The following is a 19,573-nucleotide window of genomic DNA, read 5'->3' as shown; positions in this document are numbered from 1 at the left end:
AGGATGCTGCAACATTCACAGTGCAGATAGCAGTCTCTGGGTCTTGTCTTGTTAGTCTGCTCACTTCTTGCTTCTCTGTCTCTCCCCCCACCCTCCTTCTGTGTATGTGTGTGTTTTAGGTCAACTCATGCAGCTGGAAGAGAAAGGCAAAGGTTCTGTCCCTTGGTCAGTTTATGGCGTCTATATCCAAGCAGCTGGAGGCCCCATTGCTTTTATCATCATCATGGCTCTCTTTATATTGAATGTGGGCAGCACTGCATTCAGCAATTGGTGGCTGAGTTACTGGATCAAGCAAGGCAGTGGGGTAAGAGCCAACAATATATTTGATTTGCTAGTGGATTAAGACGAGATTGTCTTCATGGGATCACATGGTCTCTGCAGTCCTTTTAGCTGTAAATGCCAGGCTAGATCCTGCAAGGTATTTGCTCTCCCACAGAACTACAGGCCCATCTGCAAATCCTTCCATAACAAGGGTGAGAACCAGTCAGACAGCAGCTCTGCTAAAACACCATCCTGTCAGTCAGTGGATCACAAATACCTGTCGTTTATAAAGTGTTTTCAGACATTCTGAGCACTTTACATACATTGTGTTGTTTCAGTACAGTCAAACCTCAGTTGTCGAACATAATCCGTTCCATAATCCTGTTTGGCTTCTGAAATGTTTCACAACCGAGGCGTGGCTTCCAGTTAGTTGCAAAAGCTTCCTTCACTCAAGCGGAAGCTGTGTTGGACATTCGGCTTCCAAAAAATGTTCTAAAACGAGCATTTACTTCTGGGTTTTTGGCATTCGAGAGCCAAAACATTCCAAAATGGAGGCGTTTGGGAGCCAAGGTTTGACTGTACTTAACTCTTGAAGGGTAGGTCGATGATATTATACCCACATGACCTTGTGGGTTGTTGAAATTTACAAGAAGAAGCAAGTAAACTCTTTGGGAGACGGGGTAGTTAAAGCTTATAGCAATCATATGCAAAATGAGCTTAGAGAGCTAGTAATCAAAATTGTTAATAACTATTTCTAGGGAGGCTTTGATACTGGAGCAGAACCAGGTGGCTGAGAGACAGCGTCTGTTGGTCCAGTATCTAGAAAGAGCTAGGAAAAAGAATGGAGAATGACAGATCTGTAAGTGCAATAATGTATACAAGGGAAAGTTTTTTTCCAAGATAATTGTCAGCCAAAGTAACTTTTATCTCAGAGGGAGCGTGGCCTTGTATTGTTGCAAGAACAAACTTGTGAGCCTGATTTGATGGTTTAATTAAATAATTGCTTTGACGTTAAAGTGCATATTTAGCCGTATTATCCTGGACTTCCAGAAGGACTCTAAAAATTACACCAGCAGAGTTTCATTCGTAGAAATATAGAAATTCAAGGCTAATACGAAGTTTGGTCAACTGACTGTGAAACAGGGCAGATCTATATACTGTGTATGTTCTTGATTTTTAATAGAACACTACTCTCATGTTGGGAAATGAAACGGTTGTGAGCAGCAGTATGAAGGACAATCCACATATGCATTACTACGCTGGCATCTATGCGCTCTCAATGGGTATCATGCTGATTCTGAAGGTTGTGCGTGGCGTCGTCTTTGTCAAGGTATGTGTATGTCTCCAGAGGCAGGAACAGAATGGCTTCTTTTTTCGTTTTGTGCAGCAGAGCCCAATGGCCAGGTTCACTGAGGTGAGCCAGCTTTGTGTCGTATCGCAGAGGAATATTCCTTCATTTCCTTTTGGCACCTGCCTGTCCCCCCGTGGTGTGTCAGGTGACTCAGATTCAAGGGAAAGAATTGGAAGCACACTCATACTGGGCTACAAATGGAGATCCCTGCTGAAAATGGGATTTGCAGCCACAACTGATTGGTGCTGGGCTGCCAAATCTGCTTTCAGCTGGGTTTCATTCCACTCTGGACTTCCTGAGCCCAGAGGATCCCAGCAGGGTTTGTAGCCACCATTAATCTGCACCAACTGCCAACCTGACTTTGTCCAGGATTGCCTGCGCTTGGGAGCTGCTCTTGAGTGCAGTCCCAGCAAGGTTGACATTTGGTGGAAGATTTAAAGAGTACTGAATACAAGCCCCACTTTCCAAGGAAACATTGGATGCATGGTTCCCAGTTGTTCATTTTCAGCTGCATCTGCACCTGATTTTGCATACAATGTCAGGTGTGGAGCAGGTGGACTTGGGGAAAATAGACTTGCAAGCCGAATTAGAACCCTGTTTGGCTTACCCATGGACTGAAGATTCTCCCTCCCCCCCCCCCTGTCCAGCTGCCACCACCCTAGTTTGAGTCATCCCAGATATCACTTAGAAAGCATTCCCAGGGCTCTCTGCACAGTCTGCTTTTTCTTTTGGAACCTTCGCTTCTTGCATTGTGAGGAAGGAAAGGAGGGATGCTTCCTTGTGGTTGCAATAGCCTAGCTGCTTCTTTTGAAAGGAGCTGGTGGGAAAGATATTGAGAGATGTTCTGTGAATCTCCATTTTGAAGCCTGCCAGCCAGGGATGGGAATCTGTCCTTCCAGATGCTGTTGGACCAACTCCCATGAGCCCCAGGCAGGTCAGGGATGCTGGGAGTTCATCTACACCTGAAGAGCTGTAGGTTCTTCAGCCTAGTTTTAAGTGCATATACCAGATATCTTTGTCTAATTCCATAAACTTCATTTATTTTCATTGCAGGGGACATTGCGAGCCTCCTCCAGGCTCCATGATGAGCTCTTCCGACGGATTCTTCGCAGCCCTATGAAATTTTTTGATACAACTCCTGCAGGGCGAATTCTTAATAGGTTCTCCAAAGACATGGATGAAGGTAATTGGTCTCTGTTAATGACCTGTACTTGGTCTCTGTAAGTGACCTGTTCGGACTAACTGGTAATTGTGGAAAGGATGTGTTTCTGCCAGGGCTACCTCTTCTGGTGGCAAGCTTTCTATGTGTAGATTCTTTTTTTAGAAAAAAATTGGCTGACATTCAAGCATGTAACCCATACCCATGTGGAAAATAAATATACAAGAATAACTGCCAATTTGAAGTGGTGTGGTTCCAATAAGACTGTACCACATGCTTTTTTTTAGCATGTTGAAACATCCCCCCCTGCCAGATGTTATGGAAACTTTAAAAAATGCGTATAAAATATGAAACATATCTATGACTGGTGGGGCAGAGTAACATCTTTTATTTATTTGTCAAATTTATACCCCACTCTCTGCCTCCCAAAGCCGCCCAGGGAAAGTCCTTACTGACATTTTCTAGTATGAAAACTAGTGAGGTTTTAAATTTTTTTAAATTAAATTTTCAATTTTGCAATTCCAAATAAACATTTTACAAACGTTAAAATATCCCGTGACTTCCCTTCTTCTTTTTCCATGGTTCATTTTGCATATACATCCCTGCATATTTTACTATAACCATTCAAATCAGTTTTCCACTTTTACATCCATCAATATTTTTTTACTCTATTGAATTTATCTTAATGCTGCCAGCGTTTTCAGCTGTAAACAGTTATTTTCCATATATTCCATATATATAGTAAGGTTTTTTTTTCAAATGCATATAGATGAAAGGGGAGAGCATGGCTCCAAATGAAGATGTGGGTCAGGGTTTTTCCTAAAGTGGCAGGTTGGTATTTCTGTAACTGAACAAGCCTGGTTGTAGATATGGTGACAGCCAAGTTGTAGATATGGTGACACCAGAATTAGAATTCTGGATAGATATGGCCTGGGTTGGAAAAATATGGTGGTAAGTTTCTGTTTCCTTGGTAGAAGTGAGACCTGAATTTCTGAAGGAGAGCTTTTACCAGATCAGAACTCTTTTTGTGTTCAGTCTCCTATGTGAAGACTGCCATCTCCGTCTATTTTTTCCAGTTGATGTTCGCCTGCCATTTCAAGCGGAAATGTTCATACAGAACGTCATCCTGGTGTTCTTCTGTGTGGGAGTGATCTCTGGTGTCTTTCCATGGTTCCTGATGGCAGTTGGGCCCCTTGTCGTCCTTTTTATAGTGCTGCATGTTGTATCGAGGTAAACGCAACCGTTGTTCAGGGATTCTGCAGTCATGTTCCCCCAGACAGGTGACACAAGTAGTTTGCAGGGCCAGATATCTCGCCCTTCCAATTGATTCTTTTCTTTCTGCAGAGTCTTCATTCGGGAGCTGAAGCGTCTGGACAACATTACACAGTCCCCGTTCCTCTCACACATCACATCAAGCATTCAAGGCCTCTCTACAATCCATGCCTACAATAAAGGGCAGGAGTTTCTGCACAGGTTATTGCTCTACGTCTCTGAAACACAGTATTTGCACGTTACTGGACTCTATATATACTGACTGCTGTCATTTGACTGCAGTCAATTTTTGGTGAAATTTCTCTGCATTTAAAACAAAGGTAAGCTACCTAGAATCCTACTAATATTTCTCACCATTTTCCTTTTAGATATCAAGAACTGCTGGATGACAATCAGTCACCCTTCTACTTGTTCAGCTGTGCAATGCGCTGGCTCGCTGTCAGACTGGATATTGTCAGCATTGCCCTGATTACGACCACTGGCCTAATGATTGTTCTCATGCACGGCCAGATCTCGCCTGCCTATGCTGGGCTGGCCATCTCCTATGCTGTTCAGGTAATGGCGTCCCTTCTGAAGTTTTCAAAATTGCATTTGAATCTTTGAACTCCAGGTGTAAGTAGAAACGCCATTCTTGTGCAGTAGTAAAAATATATTGTTTGACCATAGCTATAATAAAAGCTAAAAACTGGCCACCCTGCTTTGCCTCTCTGTCTGAGCCCACAGACATTGGCTGGATTGCTGATATTACATAATACCATGGAGCTTTCTTTCTTTTTTTGCATTTATGTTAAGGGTGACTGAGAAACCACAATTAATTCAGAATTCGGCTGCAAGACTGGTGACTGGGAGCGGCCACCGGGACCATATAACACCGGTCCTAAAAGATCTTCGTTGGCTCCCAGTATGTTTCCAAGCACAATTCAAAGTGTTGGTGCTGACCTTTAAAGCCCTAAATGACCTCGGCCCAGTATACCTGAAGGGGGGTCTCCACCCCTTTCGTTCAGCCCAGACACTGAGGTCCAGCTCCGAGGGGCTTCTGGTGGTTCCCTCACTGTTAGAAGTGAAGTTACAGGGAACCAAACAGAGGGTCTTCGTGGTGGTGGCACCAGCCCTGTGGAACACTATCCTGTCAGATGTCAAGGAGATAAATAACACTGCAACTTTTAGAAGACATCTGAAGGCAGCCCAGTATAAGGAAATCATTAATGTTTGATGTTTACTTGGAAAGCTAAATTCATTCAAATGAAGATGAGAAATCATAACTACTAGTCTGTGTTCAGAAGCTGTTTTTAATTTTTAAAAGTAAATAGTGTTTTTCATTATAGTGTTTTTCATTTTAAAATACCATTAGATTTGGATAGAAAACACACCTTTGTGGTCAATTAATTCAATAGGCTACCAACGCAGACTCTTATTACCTACAGATTAATAGGACAACAGGAGGAAAGAGTAGGAATCTAGAATGAAATTGCTATCTTTGAGGTTTCAAATCACTTTCTTTAGGTTAAATCTAAGAGCCTCTTATAATTCTCATGTTGTGCTTCTACTGTTCTGGCAATAGTTCAGATTCCATATTGGTTCCTTGCATATCACTACTCAGATTAATCTAAAACGTTTATCACCAGTCCTTAGAAGCATTCTTTTTTAAAATGCATTTATTTATTTTTTAAAGATAACATCCTTGTCTGTTTTGTCATCAGCTCACAGGGTTATTTCAGTTCACAGTCAGGCTAGCTTCAGAGACAGAGGCCCGCTTCACCTCAGTGGAGAGGATTGACCACTATATCAAGGTACTCAAAATATTTTTTCTATTGCTTTTACTGGTCTTAGATGACCTCTCTATATAAAGGTCCCTCCAGCCATTTAACTGTGCTCTATACTGGCTTAATTTTTACATGTATGCATATAACACCTTGTCTTGATTTATTCTGTATCATTTGACTGCATTAATTTTCATTTCTTTTGGGAAATTTCATTAAGAAGCATTAATGAAAAATATATTTTAAAAATTGGCTTAATTTGACACGTTGTGACATGAGCTTAACCTTGTGGGTGGCATGATCATAAAAATGTGGAGGATTGTTGTTTAAATGAAATCACTTTACTTTGTGCTGTGTTGGCACTGTGTAACTCTCGTACAATATTGGCAACTGAACTCCAGGAAGAACACTTGTCAAAAGAAAGAAAGAAGGAATGTTCTGAGTTGTGAGGTTCCTTCTGTTCGTGAAGGGGATTAGATCTTGTGATGGTGACTTTTCCCATCCATTTCAGGAAGTGCCTGAAATCTCCACTGGGAGGAGGCACCCCCTCAGTTTTGGGGGCTGTCAAAGCTGAATCTGCTCTCAAAAATAACATTTGGTAGTACAGCAGCAATACTCAACAAACAGAGAGCTGAGAAAAGAGTTTGACAGAAGGTCACCTCTGTGTCCTAGATTTATTCCCCACATTGCCAATATTTATCCCCAAAAGTTTATGTAGTCATAATCCATCTAGCTTATGCAATGAGGAGGGGTGAGAGAGAATTCTCTGAGAAACCAATACCTTGGGCAATAGCTGTAACTGAGACAGCTCTTTGCTCCAGAAGCTTCTGACACTTTTGTTCCCAAATTGGATGTAAGAGGAGCTGTCCCATCATCATGGGGTATTTTCCTTCCATGACTGAAGATTTGAGGGAAAGAGTGCCTTGATCTCAGTAAAAATGCTTCGAGGTCAGGAGCTGCCCCACTTCTCCCATGCATGATGTGTCCGTTTCTGTTGAATCTTGCTTGTGTTGAAGAGTCAGTTACCAGCTGTTGTCTCTTATGAGAACGTATTCCTGGGGCTACTGTTCTCAGCTGACACCTGACCTCTTCTTTTTTTTTATCCTCTGCAACTTTCTAAGACTCTTTCTCTGGAGGCTCCAGCTCGGATTAAGAACAAGGCTCCCCCTCCAGACTGGCCCCAGGAAGGAGAAGTCATCTTCGAAAATGCAGAAATGCGGTATCGGGAGAACTTGCCGCTTGTCCTCAAGAAAGTGTCCTTCACCATCAAACCCAAGGAAAAGATTGGCATTGTGGGAAGGACAGGGTCAGGTAAGGACATATCTAGGCAACACTCCAAGAAGCTAAAATCCAGCCCCTTTGCGAAAGTGCTGCCATCAGTACCAATGAAAGCTGACTGGAGCCACCTAGTGGCTTATGTGTCTGGCACTTGTTATTTCTGAAGAAGAACACCCTGCACATTGGCAACTATATGCACCTGCACAATTGACACACCCACTACAATAAAACTTGATGGTTTGGCTTCATTTAGTTCCGTTGGCCCAATCCTGCGGAATGCTCTGCCAGGAGAGATTCAGCAGGCACCTTCTGTGCCAACTTCTAAACGCCTTTTGAAAACCTTTCATTTCTGCCAGGTCTATGCAGGCAGTAAAGAGCACATCTTTCCAAAATGGTTTGCTGATGTTTCTTTTTTTCTTTCTAACGCTTTTATTGTATGTTTGTATTGTTTTAAATGACTTGGGTATATATTAAGATATAGCAGTATAGAAATATTTTTTTATAAATAAATACAGTGGTACCTCGTGTTACGTACCGTCGTCCGCCTTATGAATGCTGCGGGTTACGTGCTCTGCTAACCCAGAAGTAGATGCCCCTTGTTGCGAGTGGAAGTTGTGCTCCAGTGGCGCTGCAGCAGCAGGAGGCACCATTAGAGAAAGCGTGCCTCATGTTACGAGCGGTTTCCTGTTGCGAATGGACCTCCGGAACGGATTAAGTATGTAACTCAAGGTACCACTGTATAAATAAATTGAGTGTCTTCTGGGTTCCTCCCAGGAATATGGCTTTTTCTCTGGTCAGAGTTGTTTTTATTATAGTCTTTTGGCTCCTTCACTCTCAGAATTGCAGTCAGAGGTAGCTATAGAACCTGCATTTTATTATTCTCCTCTCCTTGTCCCATTTCACTTTTATATTATGTCTATTGAATTATAAGCCATGATGTTAAGCTGTGAACTGCTTGAAAGGTGGAATCTAAATATATTAGGCAAATTTTAAAAAGTAACTTTTGGCTGCTAAAAGGCTGACATGGCATGTCTAATTTTAACTATTCATGGAGTGAGTTTTTAATGTATTTGCTTCTGCCTGTTGTCTGGACTTGGACCATGACTGTGTGTTACAGAAGTCACCAGTTAACCCTTAATTCCTCCTTGCTTTTCCACCCCAGGGAAGTCCTCTCTAGGAATGGCTCTCTTCCGCTTGGTTGAACTGTCAGGAGGCTGCATTAAAATTGATGGAGTGAAAATCAATGACATTGGCTTAGCAGATCTCCGGAGCAAGCTGTCCATAATTCCTCAAGAGCCTGTGTTGTTCAGTGGTACCGTGAGGTTAGTTTCACCCATAGCCAAAGAGGTAGAAAAGAGCTTGCATCTTCCTCTCCCTCACCTGCCACCCTTCAAGTGAAATGGCCTTAGCCACAATAGAAAAGGGAGTTCCATTGCCCTGGGACATGGAGTAGTGATTCACTGCTGCTGTCTACTTCCACTGTCCCCATTTTCTTCCTTTTGTAAGGCAAAGGGGAATTGAATTAAGTATCTTAGTGCTGCTTAAATATTGACTTGATCTTCCTCAACGTGTTGCCTTCTTGATGTTGTTGGACTCCAAAATCCCGTCAGCCCCATGCAGCTCATGGTCAGGGATGATGGGAGCTGTAGTCCGGCGGCAGCCAGAGGACACCAGGTTGGGAAAAGTTGGTTTAAGTATTCTGTGATAAATGGTTGCCATTGCGACTAACTCCCAGGTCAAGGGCTTCTCCCCCACCCCACCCTCAGGTATTACTGATTTGGGGAGTGGGAGCTGATGATGATAATACCGTAGACCCAGCAGTGGGTTGGGCAGAGCCCAGCACTCTTAGGAGGGATGCAGATTTCCCCTCTTCCCTGTCACCCAGTTGATAAGTCCCACTCCACAGTTAATCTGTGTTTTTCAACTTAGGAGGGAGGGTTGTGTGGCTCTCTCTGTGTGTAACTGTATATGGTGGCCACACCCACAATTGTCCTCTGTGGCGCAATGGGTCAGTGTGTCAGGCTGTTAACCAGAAGGTTGGTGGTTTGAGCCCACCCAGGGACGGCTGAGGACAGTATTCCTGCATTGCAGGGATTGGACTTGATTGATCCCCCAGGGTCCCTTCCAACTCTAGTTCTACAGCCCCTGGAGGGTTGGCCTTCAGGTCAATATCGGTTCGCCACCTCTGCTCTAGACACTTGTTTTTGGGAGCGCGCCCTAGTTTTACCTAACCTGTGTGAACAAAGATGATTCAGTCTTACAGACTTCTAAGCCTGTGGTGCTGGCTGCAGAAAGTCACAAAAACATGTCCGCTTAGTATGGCATTTGAGCGTTGGGCAAAGTGGCTGGTTTGGAGCAATTCATCTTTGATTTTGGGTTCCTTGAGGTGGTCTTTTGAAGATGGCCTGATTTCCATGGTGCTTGTGTCTTGGTGGGTGCTTACATGCCTTTTGAGAAGAGAATTGGTGATCGTATCCTGTTACACTCTTTCCCTCCTCTAGATATAACTTGGATCCTTTCACGCAGTACAGTGAAGAGCAAATCTGGGATGCTTTGGAGAGGACTCACATGAAGGACTGTGTAAGTAAGGGGATTGGTGACAGGGGTTGGGGGTTCTTTAGCAGCCCAAGTGCAGCACCTTGGCCATGTAAGATGGTTGCCAGTGTCCCATTTGCATGAGAAAAAAGTTTTTCTAGCAAGCAAGCAATCATCATCATCAACAATAAATTTAGTACTTATACCCCACCCATCTGGATACCCTTGGTCATTCCTTCAGGTATAGAGCAATTGGATAGGATTGACTGAAACGAGTCCTCTATCTTCTTTTGTAAAAGGAAAAAAATGCAGGGAAAGCTAATAAGGTGCAAATTATCTGGCTTGAAGTTAAGCGCATTTGTTAACTGGTCACATACCCTTACTGGCTGTTTTTTAGAGTGAGGCCTGGCTCATATAAACAACTGGAAAATTGGCAGAAGGATTAAGGAGACTTGCACAGATGTGCAGTGATGCACATAATGGGGGTCAGCATAACCCATCTGGATAACAGCTTCTAAGACACACATATGCATACAATTTGTACATGGTTTCCAAGATCACTGCTGACCTGCGCGCTTACAGGGTCAGAGATCATTACTCACTTTTGAGTAAAAGTGATTCAGATGTTATAAATTAATAAAGGACCGTGCCAGATGAAATCTTGTGCACACTGTTGACTGAGGTAGGGCTCCTCCTTGGTGATGCTATGTGAATCTGGTGTGGACCATGCTGGAGGTTTCTAAAAATCAGAGGAGAATGCTTACTTTTAATCTTAGATCTGTGTGTCGTGTTCCTTGCGTGAGAGGTGCTTGGACTCTTGTGACACACTTCATTTTTCTCATAACCGGTTGTGGTGCCCCTGGAAAACACTGTTGTGCTGCAAGAGTGCCAGACCACAGCATTGATCCATCTCTATTCCCTTGTTCTGGTTCAGATTTCTCAGATGCCCATGAAACTTGAATCCGAAGTGATGGAAAATGGCGAGAACTTCTCTGTCGGGGAGAGGCAGTTGCTTTGTATTGCCAGGGCATTACTGCGCCGTTGCAAGGTGAGCTGGTGTGTAGAAGACAAAGACCATATGTATTTGGCATATTATCTTCTTCCCTAAGAAAAGCTTGTTCCAATGTCAGGATTAAAGCAACAGTCAACTGGCTACCACATCTTTTACTGTAGATAATTTTCCAGAATGCTGTCTTTGTTCAGAGTACACATGTCGGCTTCATCCTCTGATCCCAAAAGTGAAACCTGTTTAGCTTTCTGCATTTTACTCTCTGCCTCCTTGCTTGGTCTATCCTCATCTGCACAGGCAGAAGAGTGCATACAGTTTCAGCTCCTTTCCTGTTACGCTACTAGGGCAATTTTCTACTGTGATGCACATTGCATGCACATGTTGGATTTAAAAAGAAGGAAACAATAAAAGCCAGCATATGTTTGAAGTTTTTGGCAGTCCCGTTTTTTTTAACCATTATCCACCATTTATTCTGACAGTATCAATCTGCTGTTGGGGTCCAGCAGACTCCTAGCTGGACACAAAATGTATTGTGGTACACTGGGCCCCACAATATCAACTTAATTTTTTGTAGTGAAGAAGAACGTACAGAGAGAACATCCTGTAATGTTTTTTTTGGGGGGGCAAACAGGCCTGTGCCTTGTGCCTAGGGAAAAGATCCAAGCCACCAATTAGGCAGTCATTTATGGGCTATTAGAAGGACCTGGACGAAAAGCAGAAGAGGGAGCAAACAGAAACTTTAAATGCATAGGTGAACTACTAGTCATAGTAAATAATGGAAGGGGTCCAATGTATCCCAACTGCCTAATAGGCTTCCTCCTCCTAATCCCCCCAGCTAAGGTGGTGTTTCAAGTTTGCACTATTTTTTGTGTTGAGAGAGCCAGCGCAAAGCAGAATTCAGCCTCCTAGAGTTAAGAGCCTGTTGGGTGACCAAGATGGTGCCTTCTTTATGCTGTTGGACTTCCAACTCCCCGTCAGCTAACATGTTCAATTTTCAGAGATGACGAGAGTTGCAGTTCAGGAACACCTGGTGAACCCAGTGGATCCTTTGAGTCCTTTCATAGTGGGCTGTTCCCTGGGGCAGAGCAGGAGGACTCCAAACAACTAAGGTCTATGGATTCCCACTATGAGAGGCAGCTCCCTGTGACTACTCTCTCTGTTTAGTCTGTTTAGTCTCTCTCCCTCACCTAGGAAAAGTACTTTATTTATTCTCTTCGCTTATTTGTCTATTTGTACTTACTTTCCTACTTGCACTTTGGTTTTCTTGGCAGCTTCTGTCAGGGCTTTGTTTTGTTTTGTTACATTTTTGGTCCTTCTTGGGAGCACTGAGAGAGTTGTATGTCTCTATTTTTAACAACGTTCACGTTACGCTTTCTATTCAGATCTTGATCTTGGATGAAGCAACAGCTGCCATGGACACAGAGACCGATTTGCTGATCCAGGAGACTATCAGGGAGGCATTTGCAGACTGCACAATGCTGACAATTGCTCACCGCCTGCATACGGTTCTGGGCTCTGATCGGATCATGGTTCTGATGCAAGGGCAGGTGAGCAAGAAATGAACCTTTCCCCCCCTACGCAGAAGATCACACAGAACTAGTGTTCTCAAGCCGTTGCAATGAGCCCCTCTTCAACCTGGGACAGAATTGTGCAATGCTTACATAATTAGGAGAGATCTCAGGTCTGGTTTAAATGTTAAAACCTCTGAGCTATTAAGCAATGAAACACACTGCCTTAAAGAGGTGGTTTGATATTCTTCATTGGAGACTTTTAAGGAAAATCTGAACAGGTTCTTTGTTTTGGGGTGCTTTAAAACTTGTTTTTGAAAGCTTCAGTGTGGGGCTGATGGGTGCTATAGTCAAAACATATGGAGGGCACTAGGTTGAGGAAGGCTGGACTGCTTTAATGTTGTCATGTTATTCAATGTTACTCCTTTTGGCAAATGAAAGGTTTAATGGTATACATTCCATGTATCTCTAATGGTCTCCCCCTTAATTTTTGTTTTAGGTGATGGAATTTGATACTCCATCGGTTCTCCTGTCCAATGAGAACTCTCGCTTCTATGCCATGTTTGCTGCTGCAGAAAATAAGATTGCTGTCAAGGGCTAAAATTCAGGGCAATGTCACTTTAATCGGGAGGGTAACAGTTTCTGCCTGTGGCAGGAACTCCTCTGTCTTCATGTTCTCCAAGCAGATTATTGCCTTTTCATCTTTTAATTTTTAGCATTGTGGGTCACGATTCAGTTCTTTTCTAAAAAGTACTGTAAGGAGGGTTCTTTATGGTTTTTATTATGGTATTTATTCCATATTCTTGTTACTAGTTTTTTGCTATTAAATGCACTCTACAAAATGGCTCAGGGAGCCATGATTATAAATTTATCAAGAGGCCTATATTGAAGCTTTATACATGTAGCTATATCTATACAGAATTCTGTACATAGCCTATATTTACAGTGGAAATGTAAGCTGTTTATTTTATATTAAAATGAGCGCTGTGTTAATACCAGTGCATATTCTTTTCTATCATTTTTGTACAGTTTTACGGTACTGGGAACCTGGCTTTTTCCAGGCTGCGTTAGACCCTGTTCCGTCTTCTGCAGTCTGTTTTCTCTTAGCGCTGGAATTTCCCAGATCTCTGGATGGAAGTGGGCTTTTTGCCCTTGTCTCCTCCTGTGTCCTGTTGTCACTGTCCTTCACAGAGGAGAGATGGGTTCTGTTGATGTGGCTTGGTTTCATCAGACCCATCATGCTCTTTGGCACATTGCTAGGGCACATGGAAGTAGTGGCAGCTGTTTCCCATAACACGCCTGCAGTGGGGGTCAGGTTTCTTTGTGTCTCTTGTGAGATTCATAAATGAGCTTTGTCAGTAGCAAGAGAGGAAGAACCACACATTAGCATTAGATACCTTTAAAGAAAAACTCATTGCCACTTGCTCTGGTGCAATAAGGGGAATGTGAATACACATTCTCTATCAGCAGAGTTCGGTTTATATTTTATAGAAAGGAAATGCAAACTGCTTCTGCTTTGCTGAGCACATCCATCCGTCATTAATGAACTACAGCAATTAACCACCATCAGATTGATACCCTGGTGCTGTCTGCAAAAGTTTTCAAAGTGGCCTCTGCTGAATTATAGATCTAGTGATCTAAATACGCTAATACTTCACTTGGGAAGCTTTTCAGATACTTGGGTGTTTGTAACAATTAATTCTTTGCCCTACTCTGTCTGCGTGCAAGCTTTTTATTTTCTGCATATTTGTTCCTATAAGTATCCCTCCCACCACCACCACTGCAATTTTTAGCAGGCTCCTGCTGATCAGGGTTTAACACTGGTGTAGGAAATTTTATTTTCTTACTGTAAAGAGACCTACCTCAGGTGCTGAGTCCTGTGTGGTACGTTACCATGGTTACTGTACGCCATCCCCGTTGTCTGGGGCCAGTAGCCCAGGTGGGCATGGTCAGTCTTGTAATAGCTGTGATTTTAAAATTGGTCAGCGTTGCATGTCTTTTTTCCCCTACTCTTTTTTTTCCCTTTGGTCCAGTTGGACATTTTATAGCCTTAGCATGTTTGCAAATTGTCTTGTTGAGACAGAAATCTGAAAAAGTGAATAAAAACTATTTTGGGCTTTGTAAAACTCTTGTGTGCATTCTGTTATTTGGGCCGTGGTAGATATCTTCCCAGCAATAAAGTACATGGAATTTGCCCTGCTGCTACTACTTGGTGCCAGCAATGTTTTTTTTTTAAAGGGGTACTCAAGGGTATGCAGTACAGGCACCTCTTTTTTATTGTTGTTAAAAAATGTGATACTTACTCTAACAACCTCATGGTGAGTACTGGCACCTATTTTTTTTGGGGGGGGGAAGCACTGGGTGTCAGCTACATGAACAAATCAACATCCCTAGTACATCAAGCTGCAGCTCTTTCTTCAGAAGCACTGGCTGCATCCCAACTGCAGTGCAAAGCAGTAAAGGGGACACAAAGCTACATCCCTTCTGCAGAGGTGTAAGGAGGAGCCAGTGTGTCTTTGTGGCTAAAGTATTTGACTCTAGGAGTGGGAGACCGAGATTTAAGGACTCCGTGCTCCAAATGCACCATGCAGCTCATCGGGAGAGTGGGCCAGTCCCTTGTCTCTCAGCCTAATCTGCTTCACAGGGTGGTTGCGAGGCTAAAAGGGAGGGGAGAACCCCAGAACTCCTTAAGCAAATGCGGGGCACAAATGTAGTCAAATGCATTTGTAGTTTTAAAGCAAGCAATGCTGGGACAGGGGTAAGTAACATCATTGTACAGTGGTACCTCGGGTTACAAACACCTTGGGTTCTGACTCCGCTAACCAAGGTAGTACCTTGCGTTAAGAGCTTTGCCCCAGGATGAGAACATAAATTGCACGGTGGTGGCAGCAAGAGGCCCCATTAGCTAAAGTGGTACCTCAGGTTAAGAACGGTTTCAGGTTAAGAATGGACCTCCGGAATGAATTAAGTTCGTAACCAGAGGTATCAATGTATATGGTAAGGACAGTTGCTTCTGTTGGCTCTGCAAAAAAAATAATCTGTTCCATGCCAGGATGGAAGGTACCCTTGCAGTTAAGGATCAAGCTTTATTTCTATGCTAACTGGTTAACAGCATGGTTTGAGAAAGCAAATTATCACAGGAGTAAGGAAGTCGAACAGCTGTATGCATGTCTAGTCAGGAGTAGAGTTCACTGAGTTAAGTGGGGTCTACTCACCCACAAGCCATTTAGGGAATCAGCTTCTCCAATCCAGAGCTGAGGAGAGGCAAAGGTATGATAGCTTTCTTTGCCTCCTCACCTGCCAGGTGGTTGGGGGCATATGCTATTGGGCACCATTGAGCAGCACCCAACACTCCTGCCCCACCTCAACTTTCCCAAGGGGAAGGCTGGAAAGGGCAAGAAAAGATTGTGCACTTGATTCCATGAGCTAGGTGAAATTTGGCCAGGGGATGGATCCAGCACACAAGCAGCCCTGCCTACTCCGTGTTAAAACAATTGTTGAAGGATTTTTTTTACCACAGGGCTCTTATAAATACTGCTTTCAGCAGAACATCAGCTTGCTTCTTGGCAAATGTCTCTTGACAACTGAAATAGGCTCCCGAAACAAAAACAAGGAAAAAGTCATTCAAGCTGGTTTCCTGTATTAGATGATTCATTATTGTAATTGAACACTTAAAAAAAAAACCCCAGCTCTGTGAATGTTTTGGTCAGTTTTGCTCTTGATTTTAGTAGGTACAAATCTTTATACTGGCTTGTATCCAATATTAGCCCTACCCAGTGTGGACCCACTGAAATGAATGGGCATGACTTATTCAGGACCAGTAATTTCAGGTCTACTCTTTATAATCTGGATGCAACACACTGATTTGTGGGGTCCTGAGATTAGATAAAGGAAACAAAACTTATTAACAAGCAGGCATGCTGATTCAGTAGGCAAAATGATTTGCCTAAACGGCTCGGGGCTTAAGTACCTCAAGTACCACCATCAGCTGAAAGGCAGGAGAGCCGTGTGAATTTCCTCCCATGTTTACAAAACAAAAATACACCTGCATCACTTGCCCAGAGAAAAAAGTTTGAGAACCCCTGTACTAAGGGAAAAGCTGCTCTGCCCAAAGAGTGTGTTTAACCTATTTTTTGGATTTCAAACTTAACGTACTTGTGTGTGTGTGTTTGCAACGCCCTGCCAACACACAATGCCCTAGAGCATGTGCAGAGTCTCTTCTGCTTGGCTTTCTTTTTCAGTGCAAAGCGTCGAGTACCCAAAGAAGAGAAAACGAAATAATGAGCCTGGGGGAAATATATTAAGGGTCCTTTGCCGGGTCGACCCGACTCCGCTCCGAATCCTCTCCGTGGCCGTCCACACGGCGAGGCCTCGGCCTCCGCTCCTCCTCCTCCTCTCCCTTCCCCCCTGCTGGCCGCTGCCGGCCTCCTCCTGGTCCCGAGCCGCCTCCCGCTTCCCTCGGGCGCCTCCCGGCGGCCGACGGCCCCGCACCCTCGGCGAGGCGCCGCACGCGAGCCCGGCAGCCAGTCAGCCCGTCCGTCAGGCAGCCAGGCCCCGGCGCTGGGCAGGGCCAGGCCGGGCCGGGCCGAGCCTCTTCCTGGCGCTGCCGAGCGGCCTGCGCGAGCCTCCCGCCGCTGCCGCGCCGCCGCCTCCCGCCCATGGATTTCACATAGCCGCCGCCTGGGCCGCCCGCGCGCGCCTCTCTCCGCCAGGCGCCCTCCGCCCATGGCGGCCTCGGAGAGCCCCCCGGACGTGGCCTCGGCCTCCAGCTCCTCGCTCTTCCGCCTCCGCCACCTCCGCCTGGGGCTGCACTTGCGGCCCGACGCCCGCGCCTTGGCCGGCTGCTCGGTGCTGGAGCTGTGCGCCCGGCGGGGACGCGGCAGCCGCGGCAGCCAGAGCCGCCGGCAGGCCCTGGTGCTGGACGCGCACCCGGCCTTGCGGGTCGCCTCGGTCGCCTTCCGGCCTTCCCCGGCCGGCGGCGGACGCTGCGGCTTCGTCTTCCCCGACGCCGCCTCGGCGGGCAGCGCGGAGAGCCGGGGCGGCGGCGGCGGCGGGGATGGCGCCCCGAGGTGCCCCGCCTGGGACCCCGCTCCCGCCTCCTCTTCCTCCTCCTCCTCCTCCTCTTCCTCGGAGCTGTCCGGCCCGGAGAGGAGCGACCCGGCCCCCGGGCGCCTCTTGACCCGCTGCCCTTCCCCGCCCACCGGGTGCCCCTCTCCCACGCCCCTCTCGGACCCCCACCCGCACTGCCCGCTCAGCACCCCCAGCGCACTTTCGGCCTTGGGGCCGCCCCTGGCCCCCGAGCTGGCGGGCCCCGGGCCCCCGGCAGACCCCCTGGCCGCCCACCGCTGCCACCACAGCTGCCCGGTGGCAGGACCCCCCGCCTTCCTGGTTTCAGCAGACTGCCCCCTTGCCCCTGGCTCTCAGGATGGGACCCCTCCGCCGGACCCCGAGGGTGCCCTGAGGGGTGCAGCGGCTGCCCCCCACTCTCCCCTCGCTGCCCCGGCCAGCCCCATCAACCACTTTTTGTGCTCCTTTTCCGACTTTCCTCTCGTGCCTGGGGTGCCCCCTCCACCCATTCCCACCTTCCCCGATGACCCCACGCCGGCCTCGGTGGCCCCCTGCCCGCTTTTCTTCAGGGTGGACCCCTTCACGGACTACGGTTCGGCCCTCACCATCTCCTTACCGTCTTCCCTGGAGCCTCAGCAGCCCTTTCAGATCATCATCCGCTACACCACCATTGATGCACCCGCTGTAAGTGCCCCTTTCTCTGCGCAACCCCAAAGATTGTGTTTTGGGGTGGGTGGGTGGGTGGTGCTCGTGGGGGGCATTTTAGGGGATAACTTGCAGTGGGGGTGATGGTCATGGAGGCTGTGCAGATCTGGAGCTGATTGCCCTTTGACAGCAGCTCGGCTGGAGTACGGAAGATGCTGCAAGGTCTAAGAGGATACCAGCGTGGTTAAACAACAGAGTCAAGGAAGTTATAAAGGCCAGCTTTGTTTAAGGAAACTGAAGCCTCATCCAGGTGACGGGAACAAGAAAAAGAAAGCAGATTATTGCAAAAGAAATGCAAACTGACAGTAAGGGATGCAGAAAAATAACTTGAGCGACAAGTTGCTAAAAAGAATAAAAAATAAATGCATTTAAATACATTTAAAGTGGGGAACTTTGCCACAGTGGGAGCTAGACCATTAGATGGGGAAAACCTGTTAGATGTAGAAAATCAGAACAATTGATGCACGTTCCAGAGCAGGGACAGGAAACTGGTCTACCATATATAATTAGATTATGACTTCTGCCATTCTTGGCCATTGGCCTTCTGGTTGGGGCTGATGGGAGTTGGAGGCCAAAACATTTTGGAGAGCCATAAAGGTTCTTCCTCTTATTTTAGGAGGATACCCTCCAGCACCACTGTCCGGACCCTTGTGGAAGCTGTGAGTGTTTCCTAGAATGCATTCTAGCATCCTACATAACAGGCAAGGGTTTTGTGGCAGGCAAAAATATGTGAGAAGACTTCTCTGAGGTTTACCTCCAAATCGATCACGTTAGCTGTCATGCCACATTGGTCTGCATCAAACGTAATGGGGCTGACCCAACAACAAATGATTAATAAAGTTCAGTTGCTCCTTTCCCCTCTGCTTCCCTCATCCTCTTGTGCACCCAGCTGTATTGGAGATTTCTCGTTTCTTAACCACAGTTTCCTGGGACATCTGAGCTGGAAAACTGGTCTGAAGGCTCCCTTCAAATCAGAATATCAAACCAGGACCAATGAGCCCTTAATGCACAGTTTCCCAGTTTGGATACCATATGCAACTGGTTTAAGATATTGGAAAGTCTCCTCTGCAGATAGGCATGTGGGACAGGTGGGGGCAGGGATCCACTTGAATTCCCCTTCCCTTCACTCTCCAACCAGCGATCCTTTGCTCTTGATCTGTTACAGGTCACCTTGTGACAGCTGCTGACACGGCCTTATCCTTTCCAATGAACATGGCATTTGTAATGAACTCAACTCCCCCCACCCCAAAGACTTAACAGGTGTCTGATAATAACTTGCATGCATAACAAAACATTTTCATGGAATAACATTTCTAAAAGATGTTGCCTCCGCTCCCTATTTCTCTATCCTCTCTATTATATAGGATATTATATCACTTCCAGAAGATGTTCAGATTTCGATTCTTGCCACATTCTTTCTAGAAGGTAGGGTCAGAATTGGGGAACAGCTGTCAAGGACACTCTCGGATGGTACCATCACAAGGCTTCTGTCAAGAAAACAGCTATGTGTCGGTTAAGTCAAGGAGACTGAGATTTGGAATAAGAGCCATTCCCTCTCCCCAGAGAATCCTGGATACGCTGTGGGGTGGGGGGTGGTTAGAGATTTCCCTGCACAGAATTTTCAGCACACTCATGAAACCAGAATTTAAAGGATTCTTTAGAAAAGCT

At 45.7% G+C, this 19,573-nt stretch overlaps 2 protein-coding genes and 1 long non-coding RNA gene across 5 annotated transcripts in view; 2 read left to right on the top strand and 1 right to left on the bottom strand.

Moving 5' to 3' along the window:
• The window catches only part of ABCC5 (ATP binding cassette subfamily C member 5), a 49,111-nt gene extending 34,852 nt beyond the window's left edge, over nucleotides 1–14,259 (top strand). For both annotated transcript variants that reach the window (XM_081910718.1, XM_081910719.1), the window contains 13 exons: nucleotides 120–304; nucleotides 1,445–1,591; nucleotides 2,666–2,795; nucleotides 3,848–4,001; nucleotides 4,116–4,244; nucleotides 4,412–4,598; nucleotides 5,744–5,833; nucleotides 6,925–7,114; nucleotides 8,244–8,403; nucleotides 9,583–9,661; nucleotides 10,551–10,664; nucleotides 12,008–12,172; nucleotides 12,633–14,259. In XM_081910718.1, the coding sequence (XP_081766844.1) occupies nucleotides 120–304; nucleotides 1,445–1,591; nucleotides 2,666–2,795; nucleotides 3,848–4,001; nucleotides 4,116–4,244; nucleotides 4,412–4,598; nucleotides 5,744–5,833; nucleotides 6,925–7,114; nucleotides 8,244–8,403; nucleotides 9,583–9,661; nucleotides 10,551–10,664; nucleotides 12,008–12,172; nucleotides 12,633–12,734 (1,832 nt within the window). In that variant the 3' untranslated portion in view covers nucleotides 12,735–14,259. The remainder of the gene's footprint in view (nucleotides 1–119; nucleotides 305–1,444; nucleotides 1,592–2,665; nucleotides 2,796–3,847; nucleotides 4,002–4,115; nucleotides 4,245–4,411; nucleotides 4,599–5,743; nucleotides 5,834–6,924; nucleotides 7,115–8,243; nucleotides 8,404–9,582; nucleotides 9,662–10,550; nucleotides 10,665–12,007; nucleotides 12,173–12,632) is intronic.
• On the bottom strand, nucleotides 12,808–16,278 carry LOC309369965. Its single transcript, XR_014168286.1, has 2 exons — nucleotides 15,649–16,278; nucleotides 12,808–14,220 (listed from the first exon to the last, which is right to left on the bottom strand). It is a non-coding gene; the product is annotated as an uncharacterized lncRNA (long non-coding RNA).
• A 565-nt stretch (nucleotides 16,279–16,843) lies between these two features.
• Nucleotides 16,844–19,573, top strand: part of RNPEPL1 (arginyl aminopeptidase like 1) — a 28,853-nt gene continuing 26,123 nt past the window's right edge. For both annotated transcript variants that reach the window (XM_081910895.1, XM_081910894.1), the window contains exon 1: nucleotides 16,844–17,884. In XM_081910895.1, the coding sequence (XP_081767021.1) occupies nucleotides 16,859–17,884 (1,026 nt within the window). In that variant the 5' untranslated portion in view covers nucleotides 16,844–16,858. The remainder of the gene's footprint in view (nucleotides 17,885–19,573) is intronic.

The sequence above is a fragment of the Podarcis melisellensis genome (genome assembly GCF_964234715.1).
Source record: "Podarcis melisellensis genome assembly, chromosome: 5".
NCBI classification, from domain to species: domain Eukaryota; kingdom Metazoa; phylum Chordata; class Lepidosauria; order Squamata; family Lacertidae; genus Podarcis; species Podarcis melisellensis.
This window is presented reverse-complemented; position numbering and strand designations above follow the sequence as displayed.